The 19220-nt window shown below is 40.2% G+C and overlaps 1 protein-coding gene across 1 annotated transcript in view; it reads right to left on the bottom strand.

The window, feature by feature from the left end:
* LOC701227 (uncharacterized) overlaps positions 1–12458 on the bottom strand; it is a 52917-nt gene extending 40459 nt beyond the window's left edge. Inside the window, 5 exon segments of the mRNA XM_077946270.1 lie at positions 6107–6202; positions 6478–6622; positions 7444–7529; positions 10776–10828; positions 12331–12458. Coding sequence (XP_077802396.1) covers positions 6107–6202; positions 6478–6622; positions 7444–7529; positions 10776–10828; positions 12331–12353 — 403 coding nt within the window. The 5' untranslated portion in view covers positions 12354–12458.
* Between the last annotated feature and the right edge of the window lie 6762 nt (positions 12459–19220).

Raw genomic sequence — 19220 nt, 5'->3', positions numbered from 1 at the left:
TACATATATAATCATGTCATATGTAAATATAAACAGTTTTATTTCTTCTCTATGTGTATGACTTCTATTTCATTTTCTTGCTTCATTGTGCTTGATAAAAGTTACAGTACTATAATCAGTAAGAGTGGCAAGAGCAAACATCCTTGCCTCGTTCCCAGTTTTACAGGGAAAGCATTCATCTTACCAGCAAATATATTTGCTATAGATATTTTGTGCATGTTCATTTATCAAATTGAGGAAGATCCTCTCAATGTCTAGTATGGAGAGTTTTTATCATGGATGGATATTGCATTTTGTCAAATGCTTTCTCTATATTAACTGATGGTACGTAATTTTTCTTCTTTAGCCTATGGTGGGTTAATCACACTGATTGATTTCTGAATGTTAAACCAGCCTTGCTTGCATAACTCAAGTAAATCCCACTTGGTTATGGTGTATACTTTTTACATGACTCTTTTCTATTTGCTAGTATTTTGTTAAAGATTTTTGCTACAAAATTTATGGGATGCATAGGTCTGTAGTTTTATAATTTTTGTACTGTCTGTATGGTTTTGGCATCAAAATAATTTTTTAAATGCGTTAAGAAGTGTTCCCTCTTGGCTGGGCGCGGTGGCTCACACCTGTAATCCTAGCACTTTGGGAGGCCGAGGTGGGTGGATCACGAGGTCAGGAGTTTGAGCCTGGCCAATATGGTGAAACCCCGTCTCTAGTAAAAATACAAAAATTAGCCGAGCATGGTGGCATGCGCCTGTAGTCCCAGCTACTCAGGAGGCTAAGGCAGGAGAATCACTTGAACTTGGGAGACAGAGGTTGCAGTGAGCCGAGATTATACCACTGTACTCCAGCCTGGGTGACTGAGCAAGACTCCATCTCAATAAGTAAGTAAATAAATAAATATTTCTGCTTCCATTTTCTGAGAACATTATATAAAATCACCATTAATTCTTGTGTAAATGTTAGGTAGAATTCTCTAGTGAGGACTACAACTCTCTTGTACTCGGAAATTGGTTTTTTGGAGGTTTTTATTTAAAATTTAAATTCTTTGATTCAAATTATGTCAACTTTTATGAAAACCTATGGGTATTCAAATTATTTGTATCACCCTGATTGAGTTGTAACAGTTTGTAGTTTCTGAAGAACTGCTACATTTCTTCTATGTTGTCATTTTTCTGGGGGGGCGTGGGGGCAGAGTTTTGCTCTGCTGCCCAGGCTAGAGTGCAATGGCACAATCTCAGCTCACCGCAACCGCCCACTCCCTGGGTTCAAGCCATTCTCCTACCTCAGCCTCCTGAGTAGCTGGGACTACAGGCATGCACCACCACACCAGGCTAATTTTTGTATATTTAGTAGAGACAGAGTTTCACCACGTTGGCCAGGGTGGTCACGAACTCTCGACCTCAGGTGATCCACCCGCCTTGGCCTCCCCAAGTGCTGAGATAACAGGCATGAGCCACCACACCTGGCCTATGTTGTCATATTTATGAGCATAAAGTTGTTGACAAGATTCCCTTATTATACTGTTAAATGGATAGCGGATTGATATTCCCTGTTTCATTCCAGATATTGATGATTTGTCATCTCATTTTATATTTTTAATCAATATTGCCAGACGTTTATCAATTTTATTGATTTTTTCCAAAAAAACCCTACGCTTCATTAGTTTTCTCTACTTTTTCGTATTTTCAATTTTACTGATTTCTGCTTCCAGTATTATTTTCTTCCTTCTACTTAACAGAGGTTTTATTTTGCTCTTTGCTAGTTTTTTAATGTAGAAAGTCAATTATGGGTTTGCGACCTATTATCCTCTTTAATGTTAGCATTTAGTGCTATACATTTCTCTACCAGCACTGCTTTAGCTACCTCCCACAAATATTGATATGGTATGGTCTCATTTTCATTAAGTCTATGCGCTTCTACTATTGAATTTGAGGTCTCTTCTTCACTCCAGACTTTATTTAAACTCTGATGCTTAATTTCTAAATGATTAAATATTTTCCTATTGTCATTCTATTACTGATTTGTAGTTTGGTTTCATTATGGCCAGAAAACATACATACTCAGAATGATTTCAATTCTTTTAAATCTGCCAAGGCTTATCTATGGCCCAGGATATGGTCTATCTTTCTGAATATTCCATGGACACTTGAGAAAAAAATTGTATTTTGCTGTTGTTGGGCACTATTCTTTTTTTTTTTTTTTTTTTTTTTTTTTTTTTTTTGAGACAGATTCTCATTCTGTAACCTAAGCTTTGTAACACAATCGTGGCTCACTGCAACCTTCGCCTCCCGGTTCAAGCAATTCTCCTGCCTTGGCTTCCTAAGTAGCTGGGACTACAGGCATGCGCCACTATGCCTGGCTAATTTTTGTATTTTTAGTAGAGACAAGGTTTCACCATGTTATCCAGACTACTCTTGAACTCCTGACTTCAAGCAATCCACCCACCTCGGCTTCCCAAAGTGCTGGGATTACAAGTGTGGGCCACCGCACCCGGCCTTGTTGAGCACTATTCTACGATGTTGCTTCAGTCCTGTTGGCTGATGTTGCTGTCCTGTTCTTCTATATCTGCCAGTAATCATGGCTAGTAATTCCACCAATTGCTAAGAGTGATGAATTTTCCAACTACAATTTAAAATGTGCTTTTCTCTTTTCAGCTCAGTTTTGTTTTGTGTACTTTGAGGTTTGCTACAGACACATTTAGGATCGTTGCATTTTTGTTGGATTGATCCTTTTATCATTACATAATGTTCTTTCTGTCTAATAATTTTCTTTGTTCTGGAGTCTACTGTATTCGATATTAACAGTGTCACTCTTTGTTTTGATTAATGTTTGTATAGTTTATCTTTTTATATACTTTATCAACCTATGTTGTTCACTATGTTATGAGTTTCCTAAGAAACATTTTTAGGATGGGTGGAACAAGATGGTGGAATAGAGAACGCCACCTACCATACCCACTCCCTTGCAGGAAGACTAAAATTGACAACTATCTACACAAAAGAAGCAGTTTCACAGGAAGAGTCACGTGAGCACTTACAGAGTGGTTTTCACTTCATATGGCTGAAACAGAACAGTTTGGAAGTTCCTGAAAAAACTAAAAATAGAGCTATCATATGATCCAGCAATCCCACTCCTAGGTATATACCCAAAAGAAAAGAAATCAGTACATCAATGAGATATCTCTGCTCCCATGTTTACTGCAGCACTGTTCACAACAGCTAAGATCTGCTAAGTGTCCATAACAGCTAAGTGTCCATTCACAGATAAACAGATAAAGAAAATGTGGTACATATACACAATGGAGTACCATTCAGCCATAAAAAAGAATGAGAGATCCTGTCATATGCAACAAAGTAGATGGAAATGGAGGCACAGAATGTTAATTTTGCATGTCCTCATTTATTTGTGAAAGCTAAAAATTAACACAACTGAACTCGTGGAGGTGAGGTAGAAAGTAAAAGGATGGTTACCAGAGGCTGGGAAAGGTAGTGGGGTGGGGTGGGGGTAAGGTGAGGATGGTTAAAGGGTACAAAAAAAGTTAGAAAGAATGAATAAGATCTAATATTTGCTAGCGCAACAGGGTGACTATAGTCAAATTTAATTGTACATTTTAAAATGACTAAAAGAGTATAACTGGATTGTTTATAACACAGAAGATAAATACTCGTGGGAATAGACACCCAATTTACCCTAATGTGATTACCAGACATTGAGTGCCTGTATCAAAACAGCTCCTGTACCCCAAAAATATATACATCTACTATGTACTCACAAAAATTAAAAATTTTAGAATCATGTTTTACGTTTTTTCCACTCTGCCAATTTATATTTTAATTAGTGTACTCTGATTATTTACATTTAAGGTAAATATTGCTCTGCTAGGCTGCTATTTGTTTTGTTTTCTGTTTTCCATTCATCTGTTCCTTTTTCCTTATTTTCCTATTAGTTACCTAAATATTCCTTTAGATTCCATGTTGGTTTATTTACAGTATTTCTAAGTGTACCACATTTTATAGTTTTCTCAGTAGTTGTTCTAGGTATAAAAATGTACATATGTAACTTATCACACTCTATCAGGCATTTTACCACTTCAAGTGAAATGTACCAAGTTTCATTCTACTTAGGCCCCTTTACCCTCCCCACTTTTAAAATATAATTGTCTTAAGTGTTTCCCCTACATACAGAGCATTTTGCTGCAACCATCAAAAATGATTCTAGAAACTCATGAGAAAAATATATTTATCCCCATTTTTGCCAACCTCCAATCTTCTTTCTTTCCTGCATTCCAAGCCTTCTTGTGTTAGTTCCGTTCTATTTAGAGAACTGCTAGTCAATTTTTAAAGGTAGGTTTGCTAGCAACATTTTCTCTTAGCTTCGCTGTCTAATGATGCCTTTAGTTCCCCTTTATTCATGAATATAGTTTCAAAAGACACAGATTTTTTATTTGATAGTGCTTTCCTGTCAGTACTTGAGAAAATATACTACTTCCTTCCAGCCACCATAGTTTCAGAAGAGAAACCCACCGTCATTCCCTGTAGAGAATATGCTGTTTCTCTCTGGCTACTTTGAAAATTTTTTCTTTAGTTTTCAAAAATTTAATTACAGTGTGAGTTTGCCATGGACTTAACTTATTTGATGTTACTTCAGACTCGGGAATGTGTAGTTTTATATCTTTTGCTAAATTTGAGAAGGTCCAGCCATTACTTCTTCAAATACTTTAAACACCTCTTTCCCTTCCTTCTGATATTACAAATGTTAGTTCTTTTGTTATTGCCCCACTTTCCAAATACTGAGAATCAAACCTCTTCCCATTCCCTCCTGCCTTCCGGCTTTGTCCAAGCTACCACAATCATTCATAAGAAAAATTACCACAGGCCTTTAATGCGCTCTCTATGCCCTATGCCATGCCCAATATTTCCTCTAAGGAGGTGAGAAAGATCTTATAGAAATATAAATCAGATGTTGCTCATCTGCTGAAAATCCACCACTAAATTAAAAGTAAAATTAACTGAGTAAGGCTTATGATAGGCTCACCTTTGGACTCCAGCTGCCTTCAATCAACCCCTCCCTTCAGCCACTGTGACTTTTTGGTTATTCCTGAAAACCACCAAGCACATTCCTGTCCAAGGCTAGAAGCTGCAACTACCCCTGCTGAAAAGGGGCAGAATCCTCATGGCTCCCACAGTCATTTCATTCAAGTTTCTGCTCTAATGTTGACCTCATTAAGGCTTCCCCTGACTGTTCCTTAAAGTACCACATTCAGCCAATCTAACTTCCTTTAATTTCTACCAGTGTCTTCAAAACCACAGAACATTTAATATACATATATATATAAGTATACATAATATACTTAGAGACATAATTTTTTTTTTTTTTTTTTTTTTTTATGTACTTGTTTTTGAGAGACAGTCTCGCTCTGTCTCCCAGGCTGGAGTGCAGTGGCGCAATCTCAGCTCACTGCAACCTCTGCCTCCCGGGTTCAAGTGATTCTCCTGCCTCAGCCTCCCAAGTAGCTGGGATTACAGGCACCTGCCACCACGTCCAGCTAATTGTGTATTTTTAGTAGAGACGGGGTTTCTCCATGTTCGCCAGGCTGTTCTCAAACTCCTGACCTCAAGTGATCTGCCTGCCTTGACCTGCGCTGGGATTACAGGTGTGAACTACCACGCCCGGCCTAATGTTTTTCATCATTATATTCTCAGCACACAGCAAGTACTCAAAAATTATTTGCTGAGTTTAAAAATGAGTGTATAAAAAATTGTGACAACAGAATAAACACAAACAATGGAGGTAAGGTGGGACACTGAAAGTGCTTTAAGAAAAATGATAACCAAGAAAAGATACGAAACAAAGTAAAGTTGAGGTGGGCAAAGACTCAACTATTGACAGGTGTAAGAATAGCAAACATTCAAAAAAATGATTCAAAAAGGAGGAATTTTGTGAGTAGTGTCTGGAGGTTTGATTTAGGTATTCTCCATCACTTCCACAGGTTAGGACCCCTATGGAGATGTTCTTGAAAAATGTCCCAAAGTTGCCAATCCCTGAATTGGAAACTACTTGGAAAAAACAAATCCCCTGATGTGAATCTGTGCAGTACATATTAACTCACCTGGAAAGCTCTGGCTTGGGAATTCTTCCTCCAGTCTCCATGGCTCTTCTCCTTGTTCCAGCCTGGAGATCACCTCTGGTTTGTGAACACAATACCCTGTTAACAGGAAATAATTTAGCATTTGGACCAAGCAGTCTAGACTTCAGGCCTTTGAAGCAGGAAGAAGCTTCTGGGGCTGCTTCAAGTTGCCAGTGGAACATTTTCACTGGAGAAGTGAACACAAGTATCTTCTGGTGCTCAAAGGTGATCAATCAACACTGACTCCTGCAGCCTAACCTTAAATATCATTAAACTATACAGACTGCCCATATGCTTCATAATCAAAAGAATAAACAAATGCTATTTAGAATGATACAGTGAACAGACCTTACCCACTGAGACAAGGTTGCTGTAGTTCTCCAGCATCACATCTCTATACAGAGCCCTCTGACTAGGGTCCAGGTGCTGCCACTCCTCCTGGGTGAAGCCCACAGTCACATCTTTAAATGATATTGACCCCTGGAACTTCTGTTCTACCTGAAATGTTCAGAATTAGGTGGCATGAAAAAAGAAGTATGGGCTAATCCTTACCACGATTATTATTCATAGAATATTTGTTTTGCTTTGTACTTTTAGGGAAAAAAAGAAATCATAACAGAAATATTCTGCCATTAATGCATTAAGATATTAATTCATGCAAAAGAAATCATGAAGTTCCTACAATGTACCTGGAACTATCATCACTGCTGGAAATACTAAGATTAATAAAAATCTTCCTGTGATCAAAGAACATACAGAGTGATAAGAAAATATATGTGGTAACATGTTACAAGTACTAAGGTGAAAGTACAAACACAATAGACTAATATTAGGAGCAAAGTTAGCTCTGTTTTGAGCTTAACTGAGGAAGTACAGCTGTTGGTTAAATTATGAAGAACACTCTGTTACGTTCTTCATAAGCATGGGGCCATGATACAAGCATAGGTGAGGGCCTCCAACACAATGCAGACATCAACAAAAAGACAGACAGCACAGGAGATGGCCTGGTGCTATCTTGAGAAAAAAAGTCAAAGATATGGGTTATAGAGTAATTTTAGACCAATGGTCTCCAGAGTATTTGATCATTTACCATTTTCAAGAATATTACTGAGAACTACAGATTTATATTTACAAATCACAGAAATAAATTGTCAGTACATTTATTAGGAATTCCAATTTAATTCTCATTTGGATTTAAAAATGTAGAGAAAGAGCCTGACATTTTCTTCATCACAATACATATTCTGGGTTCTAATCCTTTAATTCAGAGATAATAATAAGGATGTAGAGAAAATGGAAAGATTTTGGAAGTATTATACTTGAAACATCTGTGGAGTACATAGGAGAAGACATCCAATAGGATTGTTCTGGATATCCTCTAGGGCGCATCTTTTAGGGATCACTGCTGTGAAAAAGGGAGAGCCAAAGATGAGACGTGAGCATATACTGAAATTACGTGATCAGGTTTTGTTTACAGAACCAATTCTATTGAGAACAGCAAGGGACAAAACAACATTTACATAAACTACTGTAGAAGAAACCAGGATGCAAATAGGGCACAGATAATAGGAGACAGAGCAACAAAATGTGGTCACCAATTCATTAAGAAAAAAAATGTTTCCTCTGCCTATCCCCATGAACAGCTGCCCAGATACTAGGGCCACCACGTAAACCAGGAAAAGTTAGGGCAAAATAGGTTGGACACAGTATTCTAGCAAGAAATGTCCTAAATATATTAACTTTGAAGCATAGGCTTAGTGCGGTGGCTCACGCCTATAATCTCCACACTTTGGGAGGCTGAGGCAGGTGGATCACCTGAGGTCAGGAGTTAGAGACCAGCCTGACCAAAATGGTGAAACCCCATCTCTACTAAAAATACAAAACATTAGCCAGGTGTGGTGGCCGGCACCTGTAATCCCAGCTACTTAGGAGGCTGAGACAGGAGAAACCCTTTAACCTGGGAGGCAGATGTTGCAGTGAGCCAAGGTCAGCGCCATTGCACTCCAGCCTGGGTAACAAAAGCAAAACTCCAACTCAAAAAAAAAAAAAAAAATGAAGCATAATATGAAAATCAAGAATGAAACAAGGACTACAGAGACATTTATAATATAGTGGTGTTCAAAGACATCAAGAGAAAATCAGACAGTTGTCAGAAAACTGAGGAAGGAAAATAATCAAGAATGGAACTGGAGGCCAGGCACGGTGGCTCGCATCTGTAATTCTAGTACGTCAAGGCAGGCGGCTCACTTGAGGTCAGGAGTTCAAGACCAGCCTGGCCAACATGGTGAAACCCCGTCGCTACTAAATATACAAAAACATTAGCCAGGCATGGTGGTGGGTGCCTGTAATCCCAGTTCCTCGGGAGGCTAAGGCAGGAGAATCACCTGAACCCGGGAGGTGGAGGTCGCAGTGAGCTGAGATCGCACCACTGCACTCCAGCCTGGGCAACACTATCTCAAAAAAAAAGGTAAGTAATTCTTCCCAAATTTATATATAGGTTCAATTCAACCCCAAAGAAAGTCTCAGCAAGTTATTTTATGAATACCAACAACATTTGTATGGAAATGCAAGGAACTAGGAAGAGCCAGGATCTTGCTGAAGAAAAAAATGTGTTAAACCCACTAGTAGACGCTAAGATATTTCACCAAGTGTGGTACTGGCACAACCAACCAACAGAACATAGTCCAAAAAACACACAGACATATATGAACACATAATTGATGACAAATATCACAATGTAAAACAGTGGGGAAAGGATGGTGTTTTCAAAAATAATTCTACATTAACCGTACGAAAAAAGGAATCTGACATCTATCTCATACAAAAGTAGACACTCATTCCAATGAAAGAGACGTAAATGTGAATGCCAAAACAATAAATATTTGAAAAGATAACAAAAGAGATTATCTTCATGACCTCAAAGCAGGAAAAGTAGTCTGAAATAGTACACAACACCAACAATAAACTTAATAAACTAATCTAGGGATTGGTAAACTTCTTCTGTAAAAACTCAGACATTAAATATTTGGCCAGTCATCGTGGCTCACACCTGTAATCTCAGCACTTTGGGAGGCCAAGGCAGGTAGATCACGAGGACAGGAGTTCAAGACCAGCCTGGCCAAGTGAAACCCCGTCTCTACTAACATACAAAATTAGCCAGGTGTGATGGCACGTGCCTGTAATTTCAGCTACTTGGGAGACTTAGCCAGGAGAATCCCTTGGGCCCTAAAGGCAGAGGCTACAGTGAGCCAAGATCGCACCACTGCACTCTAGCCTGGGTGACAGAGTGAGACTCTCTCCAAAAAAAAAAAAAAAAAAAATCAGACATCATTAAATTTGGGGCTTTGCAGGCCAAAAGGTTCCTGTCACAACTACTCAACTCTGCCACTGAAGCCACAGATTAAATGGAAATGAGTGAATGAGCAGGGAGGTGTCGGGATTGTGAGGGGGACAAGACGGCAGCTTCAGGAGTGCTGGCAATGTTTGTTTTGACCTATGTATTCATTATTTGCACCATGGATTTGTAATAATTTATTAAGTTCTATATTTAAACTTTAAGGGGTTTTCTGTCTATCTGCTACACATGTAGAAATAAGATTCATTAAAAATTAAAATACGTAATCCTAGCACTTTGGGAGGCCAAGGCGGGTGGATCACGAAGTCAGCAGACTGAGACCAGCCTGGCCAACATGGTGAAACCCCGTCTCTACTAAAAATACAAAAATTAGCTGGGGATGGTGGCGCGTGCCTGTAATCCCAGCTACTCGGGAAGCTGAGGCAAGAGAATTGCTTGAATCTGGAAGCAGAAGTTCCAGTGAGTCAAGATTGCACCACTGTACTCCAGCCTGGTAATATAGCGAGACTCCGTCTCAAAAAAAAAAAAATAATTAATTAATTAAAATTAAAATACATTTTAATTTATTGATCAAAAAAAACTGAACTACATCCAAAAGAAAATTGAAACCTGTGTAAAATAAAAATTAAGAAAGCAGTTTGAGTCAATAGGCTGCACTCATTTCAGGGTTATCACTGGAAGGTTATTCACTATAGGTCCCTATGTTATGACCAAAAAAGGTATCTGCCAGGAAGTCTTTGTGTCTTCAGAGGAGTCTGTCTGTATCCAGTGTCTTCCTTTCTGCCGTGGTTGTTGAAAACATAAGAAACATATGAAGCTCAACTTATTGACTCTAACTTGGCCCTGCTATTGATCTGTTACTTTATATTTTCTGGGAAGTTTATCTATTACTAATTTCTCATCTTAACATATTGACTCTCGGCCAGGCACAGTGGCTCATGCTTGTAAACCCAGCACTTTGGGAGGCCAAGGCAGGCAGACTGAGCTCAGGAGTTCGCGACCAGCCTGGGCAACATGGTGAAACCCCGTCTCTATTAAAGTGCAAACAATTAGCCAGGCGTGGCAGCGTGAGCCGGCAGCTCCAACTACTCGGGAGGCTGACACAGAAGAATTGCTTGAACCCGGGAGGCAGAAGTTGCAGTGAATCAAGATGGAGACACTGTACTCCACCCTGGGTGACAGAGCGAGACTCCATCTCACACAAAAACAAAAAAACAAAAACATCACCATATTGACTCTTACAAATTTCACAAAGTCCACTGCAAAATAAAGTAGGGAATTAAATAAACAACTTACCTTGTTCATTTTGTTCTGTTCTTGGAAAGACGGAGACAACTCTGAAGATACAGCTAAGTTAGAAAAAGAGGAATGGGATCATGAAAGATTTGGCCCGCCTGGCAACTCCCTGATTCTTCTGCCCTAAGAAGCCATACACACCCACTAGGTAAAATGCTCCCTCTGGGAGAATATCAATGTCCTCTGACACTCCGGAATAGGAGGTAGAAATGGTGAAAGACCACCCTAATATAACTCCAACATAATTATGCAGCTCTTGGGCACAAGATTTTTCACCAGGTGAAAGTAAATATTTGCTTCCTAAGGATTTCAATCTCCCTCGGTGTTCACAAAAAATGTATAATGATAATATTGGCTAAACAAGTTAATATATTTAATGAAGGAACATTAACACTAAAACCATTGTAAAAAATAGGACTAAGCTATTGATTTTCCCAGTAATGTTAACCTCTGGTGAGTGACTCCACAGAAAGCCATAAGCAGCAGTGCTTCAAAGAAAAAAATCTATTTTAATTTTTTCGTCTAACTTTGTTGCTATTTCTCAAAGGGATATTTTAAACTTGCTTTGACGTGTATGGAAAAGTAGACAGTACTAGCTTAGGGGTCAGATGTGACTTAGTCTTCCCTACTAACAAACTGTGATCCTGAACAAGTCAATAACCTTGACAAACAAAAAAAAAAAAAAAAAAAAAAATTTTCTTCTAACAAATGAGGCAAAATTAGTTTTTTTTTTTTTTTTTCCCCCCGAGACGGCATTTCGCTCTTGGTGCCCAGTCTGGAGTGCAATGGTGCGATCTCGGCTACCTGCAACCTCCGCCTCCCGGGTTCAAGCAATTCTCCGCCTCACTAGCTGGGATTACGGGTATGCGCTACCACGCACAACTACTTTTCGTATTTTTCGTAGAGACGGGCTTTCACCATGTTGGTCAGGCTGGTCTCGAATTTCTGACCTCAGGTGATCCACCCGCCTCGGCCTCCCAAAGTGCTGGGATTACAGGTGCTAAGAGCCACCGCGCCCAGCCAAAATTAGGTAATTCTTGAAGATCTTTCCTGAGTGCAAGATGAAGTCAGGACAGAGGAACAGCAAATACCAAGATGCAGTGATAGACCTGACTGGAGGGCAGTTCGGAACCTAAAGAGGACGAATGCAGAACGTGGAACGGAGTCGGTCGGTGGGGCAGGCCACTGCACTCGCCCTTCCCCGCTCAGGTACGGTCGCGCCCTAGCACACCGGCTCCCGCTTGACCAAAGAACTGCCCCTCCCGCAAGGCTCAGCACACGGACCACGTAAGCGCACATGCCCTCCTCTGCGGCCCCTACAACCGGGGCGACACACGCGGTGTGGCCCGCTCTGGACAGAGACTGCGCCTTTAAGGAACAGGCCTAGCGTCCTGGCAGACATGCTGCAGCCCTGCCGTCCCCGGCTTCCCCTGTGAGATCCCCGAGGCTCCTCCCCGCCACCTGGCACCGGCCCCCTGGCACCGGCCCCCTGCCGCCCGCCCCCGGAGTCGCGCGGGGCCCCCTCGCCCTCCCTGCCCAACCCACCCAGGCTTACCTCACTCTCTCATCTGGTTGCATTCGCCGTAGAAGAGCTGGTAGACCCTTGAAATCGCGCGACCGCCTCCCACGCAAAACCTGAGAAAAACAAAAGGAAATGCGGAAACGCACAGGTAGACGGTGGACAAGGCATGCGCGCAGCTAGCGCGCAAAGCCTGACGGTGTTGGCGCCCAACCTGAAAACTACCTTTCCCGTGAGGCCCCGCGAGCAACCCTTCGGGATTGGCTGAGAGGCGCCCCGCTAGGCAGTGGGCAGATGCCGTTGGAGTTGGCGCGGGAGCTTCCTGCAGCCCTGGCTCTCCCAGGGCGCCCCAAAGGGATGCACTGCAGGGGAGGTCTGTGTGCAGCGTGTGTGCAGTTTAGACACAGACGCGTCAAGAAGAGTTCAGCTGCGTGTCAGTTGCACTTTAAATGTTAGGAAGTAGATCTCATCCATACAAAAAGACTTTGACACTATCTGCGATTCTTTGGGAGCGGGAAAAAGGGGAGGTGCCACAGGAAAGCTACTTCATCAAAATCGTTAAAGCAATAACGATTTTCTGACTGAGCTACAATAATCCGAAAGAAGAAAATAAATGTCACATATTATTTCCTCGGTGACATTAAAATTGCTTGACTAAATGGAAATACATTTAGTCCATCTGTACCTTTCTTAGGAAGACAAAATCCCTAAAAGAAAATCAACAAATTTTTGAGTGTATTTTTTCTCTTTGATCTTTAGTGTATTGTGTACTTTACAAAAGCATTCTCAACTTTATCTGGAATAAGTAAAAACCTAAATAACACCCAGTATACGTTTTAAAAAGCAGGAAAAAATGCATAAGAAATATCTATATCTATCTGTCTATATAATATTGCTCTATTCAAAGTAGTTTGGCACCTGCTTCGTGGAAATAAGACACCATGATTAAGAGTATTCTTTAATGTGTAGTAAATACAGCATCTCAAAACAGTGAGGGAAAGAATGGAGTATTCCAAAGAGCATGTCATTCCGAGCAATTTGGAATATAGAGGTATACATAGATCACACATGATAAACTCTCACATGTATACAATACTTAAACATTAAAACCACTAAACGAGTATAAAGTTTTGAAAATTGGCAAGGGGGCCAGGCACAGTGGCCCACACCTGTAATCCCAGCAATTTGGGAGGCAGAGGCAAGAGGACCACTTGATCCTTGGAGTTCAAGACCAGCCTGGGCACTATAGTGGGACCCCTATCTCTACAAAAAATTAAAAATAACGGTTAGCTGGGCATGTAGGCAGGTGCCTGTGATCCCAGCTACTCAAGAGGCTGAGGTTGGATGATCACTTGAGCCCCGGGCTGCAGTAAGCCATCATGGCACCACTGTGCTACAGCCTGGGTGTCAAAGTGAGACCTTGTCCCAAAAAAAAAACAAAAAGGGATGTGATGCCAAAGATACAAACTATAAATTTAATATCAGTTACATTTTATAATACAGAAAAATAAGCAACTCCATTCCAGCAAAACTTTTTTAGTCTATTACGAGAATTGAAAGAAATGAAATATGGCCAGACATGGTGGCTCACACCTGTAATCTCAGCACTTTGGGAGGCTGAGGCGGGCAGATCATGAGGTCAAGAGATCCAGACTATCCTGCGCAACATGGTGAAACCCCTTCTGTACTAAAAATACAAAAATTAGGTGGGGCGTGGTGGTGTGCACCTGTAGTCCCAGCTACTCGGGAGGCTGAGGCAGGAGAATTGCTTGAACCTGGGAGGTGGAGGTTGCAGTGAGCCAAAATCGCACTACTGCACTCCAGCATGGTGACAGAGTGAGACTGCATCTCAAAAAAAAAAAAAGTGCAAATATTTGAGTGAAAATATGTGAAACATTTATTGAAATTTACATTTTTAAATTTATGCTTTATATACTGAAAAGTTCTTTATTTGGTGCATAATTTTATGAGTTTTGAAAATGCATAGATTTGTGTAACCACCACCACAAGCAAGATACAAAATTGTTTCATCTCTGTCAATAAAATTCCTCCATACTACCTTTTTGAAGTCATATTCCCTCACCACTCTTAGCCTCTTGTAACCACTATCTATTCTTTGGGCCTATATGTTTGCCTTTTTTAGAATATTATATAAATGGAATCATAGAGTATGTAGTCTTTGAATCTGGTATCTCTTTTATTATTATTATTATTATTATTATACTTTAAGTTCTAGGGTACATGTGCATAATATGCAGGTTTGTTACATATGTATACATGTGCCATGTTGCTGTGCTGCACCCATCAACTCGTCAGCACCCATCAACTCGTCATTTACATCAGGTATAACTCCCAATGCAATCCCCCCCCCATGATAGGCCCCAGTGTGTGATGTTCCCCTTCCCGAGTCCAAGTGATCTCATTGTTCAGTTCCCACCTATGAGTGAGAACATACGGTGTTTGGTTTTCTGTTCTTGTGATAGTTTGCTAAGAATGATGGTTTCCAGCTGCATCCATGTCCCTACAAAGGACACAAACTCATCCTTTTTTATGGCTGCATAGTATTCCATGGTGTATATGTGCCACATTTTCTTAATCCAGTCTGTCACTGATGGACATTTGGGTTGATTCCAAGTCTTTGCTATTGTGAATAGTGCCGCAATAAACATACGTGTGCATGTGTCTTTATAGCAGCATGATTTATAATCCTTTGGGTATATACCCAGTAATGGGATGGCTGGGTCATATGGTACATCTAGTTCTAGATCCTTGAGGAATCGCCATACTGTTTTCCAAAATGGTTGAACTAGTTTACAATCCCACCAACAGTGTAAAAGTGTTCCTATTTCTCCACATCCTCTCCAGCACCTATTGTTTCCTGACTTTTTAATGATCGCCATTCTAACTGGTGTGAGATGGTATGTCATTGTGGTTTTGATTTGCATGTCTCTGATGGCCAGTGATGATGAGCATTTTTTCATGTGTCTGTTGGCTGTATGAATGTCTTCTTTTGAGAAATGTCTGTTCATATCCTTTGCCCACTTTTTGATGGGGCTGTTTGTTTTTTTCTTGTAAATTTGTTTGAGTTCTTTGTAGGTTCTGGATAGTAGCCCTTTGTCAGATGAGTAGATTGCAAAAATTTTCTCCCATTCTGTAGGTTGCCTGTTCACTCTGATGATAGTTTCTTTTGCTGTGCAGAAGCTCTTTAGTTTAATGAGATCCCATTTGTCAATTTTGGCTTTTGCTGCCGTTGCTTTTGGTGTTTTAGACATGAAGTCTTTGCCCATGCCTATGTCCTGAATAGTACTACCTAGGTTTTCCTCTAGGGTTTTTATGGTATTAGGTCTAACATTTAAGTCTCTAATCCATCTTGAATTAATTTTCGTATAAGGAGTAAGGAAAGGATCCAGTTTCAGCTTTCTACTAATGGCTAGCCAATTTTCCCAGCACCATTTATTAAATAGGGAATCCTTTCCCCATTTCTTGTTTCTCTCAGGTTTGTCAAAGATCAGATGGCTGTAGATGTGTGGTATTATTTCTGAGGACTCTGTTCTGTTCCATTGGTCTATATCTCTGTTTTGGTACCAGTACCATGCTGTTTTGGTTACTGTAGCCTTGTAGTACAGTTTGAAGTCAGGTAGCGTGATGCCTCCAGCTTTGTTCTTTTGACTTAGGATTGTCTTGGAGATGCGGGCTCTTTTTTGGTTCCGTATGAACTTTAGAGCAGTTTTTTCCAATTCTGTGAAGAAACTCATTGGTAGCTTGATGGGGATGGCATTGAATCTATAAATAACCTTGGGCAGTATGACCATTTTCACAATATTGATTCTTCCTATCCATGAGCATGGTATGTTCTTCCATTTGTTTGTGTCCTCTTTTATTTCATTGAGCAGTGGTTTGTAGTTTTCCTTGAAGAGGTCCTTTACATCCCTTGTAAGTTGGCTTCCTAGGTATTCTATTCTCTTTGAAGCAATTGTGAATGGAAGTTCATTCATGATTTGGCTCTCTGTGTGTCTGTTACTGGTGTATACGAATGCTTGTGATTTTTGCACATTAATTTTGTATCCTGAGACTTTGCTGAAGTTGCTTATCAGCTAAGGAGATTTTGGGCTGAGACAATGGGATTTTCTAAATATACAATCATGTCATCTGCAAACAGGGACAATTTGATTTCTTCTTTTCCTAACTGAATACCCTTGATTTCTTTCTCTTGCCTGATTGCCCTAGCCAGAACTTCCAACACTATGTTGAATACGAGTGGTGAGAGAGGGCATCCCTGTCTTGTGCCAGTTTTCAAAGGGAATTTTTCCAGTTTTTGCCCATTCAATATGATATTGGCTGCGGGTTTGTCATAAACAGCTCTTATTATTTTGAGGTACGTTCCGTCAATTCCGAATTTATTGAGCGTTTTTAGCATGAAGGGCTGTTGAATTTTGTCAAAAGCCTTTTCTGCATCTATTGAGATAATCATGTGGTTCTTGTCTTTGGTTCTGTTTATGTGCTGGATTATGTTTGTTGATTTCAGAATGTTGAACCAGCCTTGCATCCCAGGGATGAAGCCCACTTGATCATGGTGGATAAGCTTTTTGATGTATTACTGAATCCGGTTTGCCAGTATTTTATTGAGGATTGTTGCATCGATGTTCATCAGGGATATTGGTCTAAAATTCTCTTTTTTTGTTGTGTCTCTGCCAGGCTTTGGTATCAGGATGATGTTGGCCTCATAAAATGAGTTAGGGAGGATTCCCTCTTTTTCTATTGATTGGAATAGTTTCAGAAGGAATGGTACCAGCTCCTCCTTGTACCTCTGGTAGAATTTGGCCGTGAATCCATCTGGTCCTGGACTTTTTTTGGTTGGTAGGCTATTAATTATTGCCTCAATTTCAGAGCCTGCTATTGGTCTATTCAGGGATTCAACTTCTTCCTGGTTTAGTCTTGGAAGAGTGTAAGTGTCCAGGAAATTATCCATTTCTTCTAGATTTTCCAGTTTATTTGCATAGAGGTGTTTATAGTATTTTCTGATGGCAGTTTGTATTTCTGTGGGGTCGGTGGTGATATCCCCTTTATCATTTTTTATTGCGTCAATTTGATTCTTCTCTCTTTTCTTCTTTGTTAGTCTTGCTAGCGGTCTGTCAGTTTTGTTGATCTTTTCAAAAAACCAACTCCTGGATTCATTGATTTTTTGGAGGGTTTTTTGTGTTTCTATCTCCTTCAGTTCTGCTCTGATCTTAGTTATTTCTTGCCTTCTGCTAGCTTTCGAATGTGTTTGCTCTTGCTTCTCTAGTTCTTTTAATTGCGATGTTAGAGTGTCAATTTTAGATCTTTCCTGCTTTCTCTTGTGGGCATTTAGTGCTATAAATTTCCCTCTACACACTGCTTTAAATGTGTCCCAGAGATTCTGGTATGTTGTATCTTTGTTCTCATTGGTTTCAAAGAACATCTTTATTTCTGCCTTCATTTCGTTATGTACCCAGTAGTCATTCAGGAGCAGGTTGTTCAGTTTCCATGTAGTTGGGTGGTTTTGAGTGAGTTTCTTAGTCCTGAGTTCTAGTTTGATTGCACTGTGGTCTAAGAGACAGTTTGTTATAATTTCTGTTCTTGTACATTTGCTGAGGAGTGCTTTACTTCCAATTACGTGGTCAATTTTGGAGTAAGTGAGATGTGGTGCTGAGAAGAATGTATATTCTGTTGATTTGGGGTGGAGAGTTCTATAGATGTCTATTAGGTCTGCTTGCTGCAGAGATGAGTTCAATTCCTGGATATCCTTGTTAACTTTCTGTCTCCTTGATCTGTCTAATGTTGACAGTGGAGTGTTGAAGTCTCCCATTATTATTGTATCGGAGTGTAAGTCTCTTTGTAAGTCTCTAAGGACTTGCTTTATGAATCTGGGTGCTCCTGTATTAGGTGCATATATATTTAGGATAGATAGCTCTTCCTGTTGAATTGATCCCTTTACCATTATGTAATGGCCTTCTTTGTCTCTTTTGATCTTTGATGGTTTAAAGTCTGTTTTATCAGAGACTAGTATTGCAACCCCTGCTTTTTTTTGTTCTCCATTTGCTTGGTAAATCTTCCTCCATCCCTTTATTTTGAGCCTATGTATGTCTCTGCATGTGAGATGGGTCTCCTGAATACAGCAGACTGATGGGTCTTGACTCTTTATCCAGTTTGCCAGTCTGTGTCTTTCAATTGGAGCATTTAGTCCATTTACATTTAAGGTTAATATTGTTATGTGTGAACTTGATCCTGCCATTATGATATTAACTGGTTATTTTGCTCGTTAGTTGATGCAGTTTCTTCCTAGCCTTGATGGTCTTTACATTTTGGCATATTTTTGCAATGACTGGTACCGGTTGTTCCTTTCCATGTTTAGTGCTTCCTTCAGGGTCTCTTGTAAGGCAGGCCTAGTGGTGACAAAAGCTCTAAGCATTTGCTTATCTGTAAAGGATTTTATTTCTCCTTCACTTATGAAACTTAGTTTGGCTGGATATGAAATTCTGGGTTGAAAATTCTTTTCTTTAAGAATGTTGAATATTGGCCCCCAATCTCTTCTGGCTTGGAGAGTTTCTGCCGAGAGATCTGCTGTTAGTCTGATGGGCTTCCCTTTGTGGGTAACCCGACCTTTCTCTCTGGCTGCCCTTAACATTTTTTCCTTCATTTCAACTTTGGTGAATCTGGCAATTATGTGTCTTGGAGTTGCTCTTCTCGAGGAATATCTTTGTGGCGTTCTCTGTATTTTCTGGATTTGAATGTTGGCCTGCCCTACTAGGTTGGGGAAGTTCTCATGGATGATATCCTGCAGAGTGTTTTCCAACTTGGTTCCATTTTCCCCCTCACTTTCAGGCACCCCAATCCGACATAGATTTGGTCTTTTTACATAATCCCATACTTCTTGCAGGCTTTGTTCATTTCTTTTTCTTCTTTGT

The sequence above is a fragment of the Macaca mulatta genome, chromosome 9 (genome assembly GCF_049350105.2).
Source record: "Macaca mulatta isolate MMU2019108-1 chromosome 9, T2T-MMU8v2.0, whole genome shotgun sequence".
Classification (NCBI taxonomy): Eukaryota; Metazoa; Chordata; class Mammalia; order Primates; family Cercopithecidae; genus Macaca; species Macaca mulatta.
Note: the sequence above shows the minus strand (reverse complement) of the source record. Positions and strands in the feature narration are given on the sequence as shown.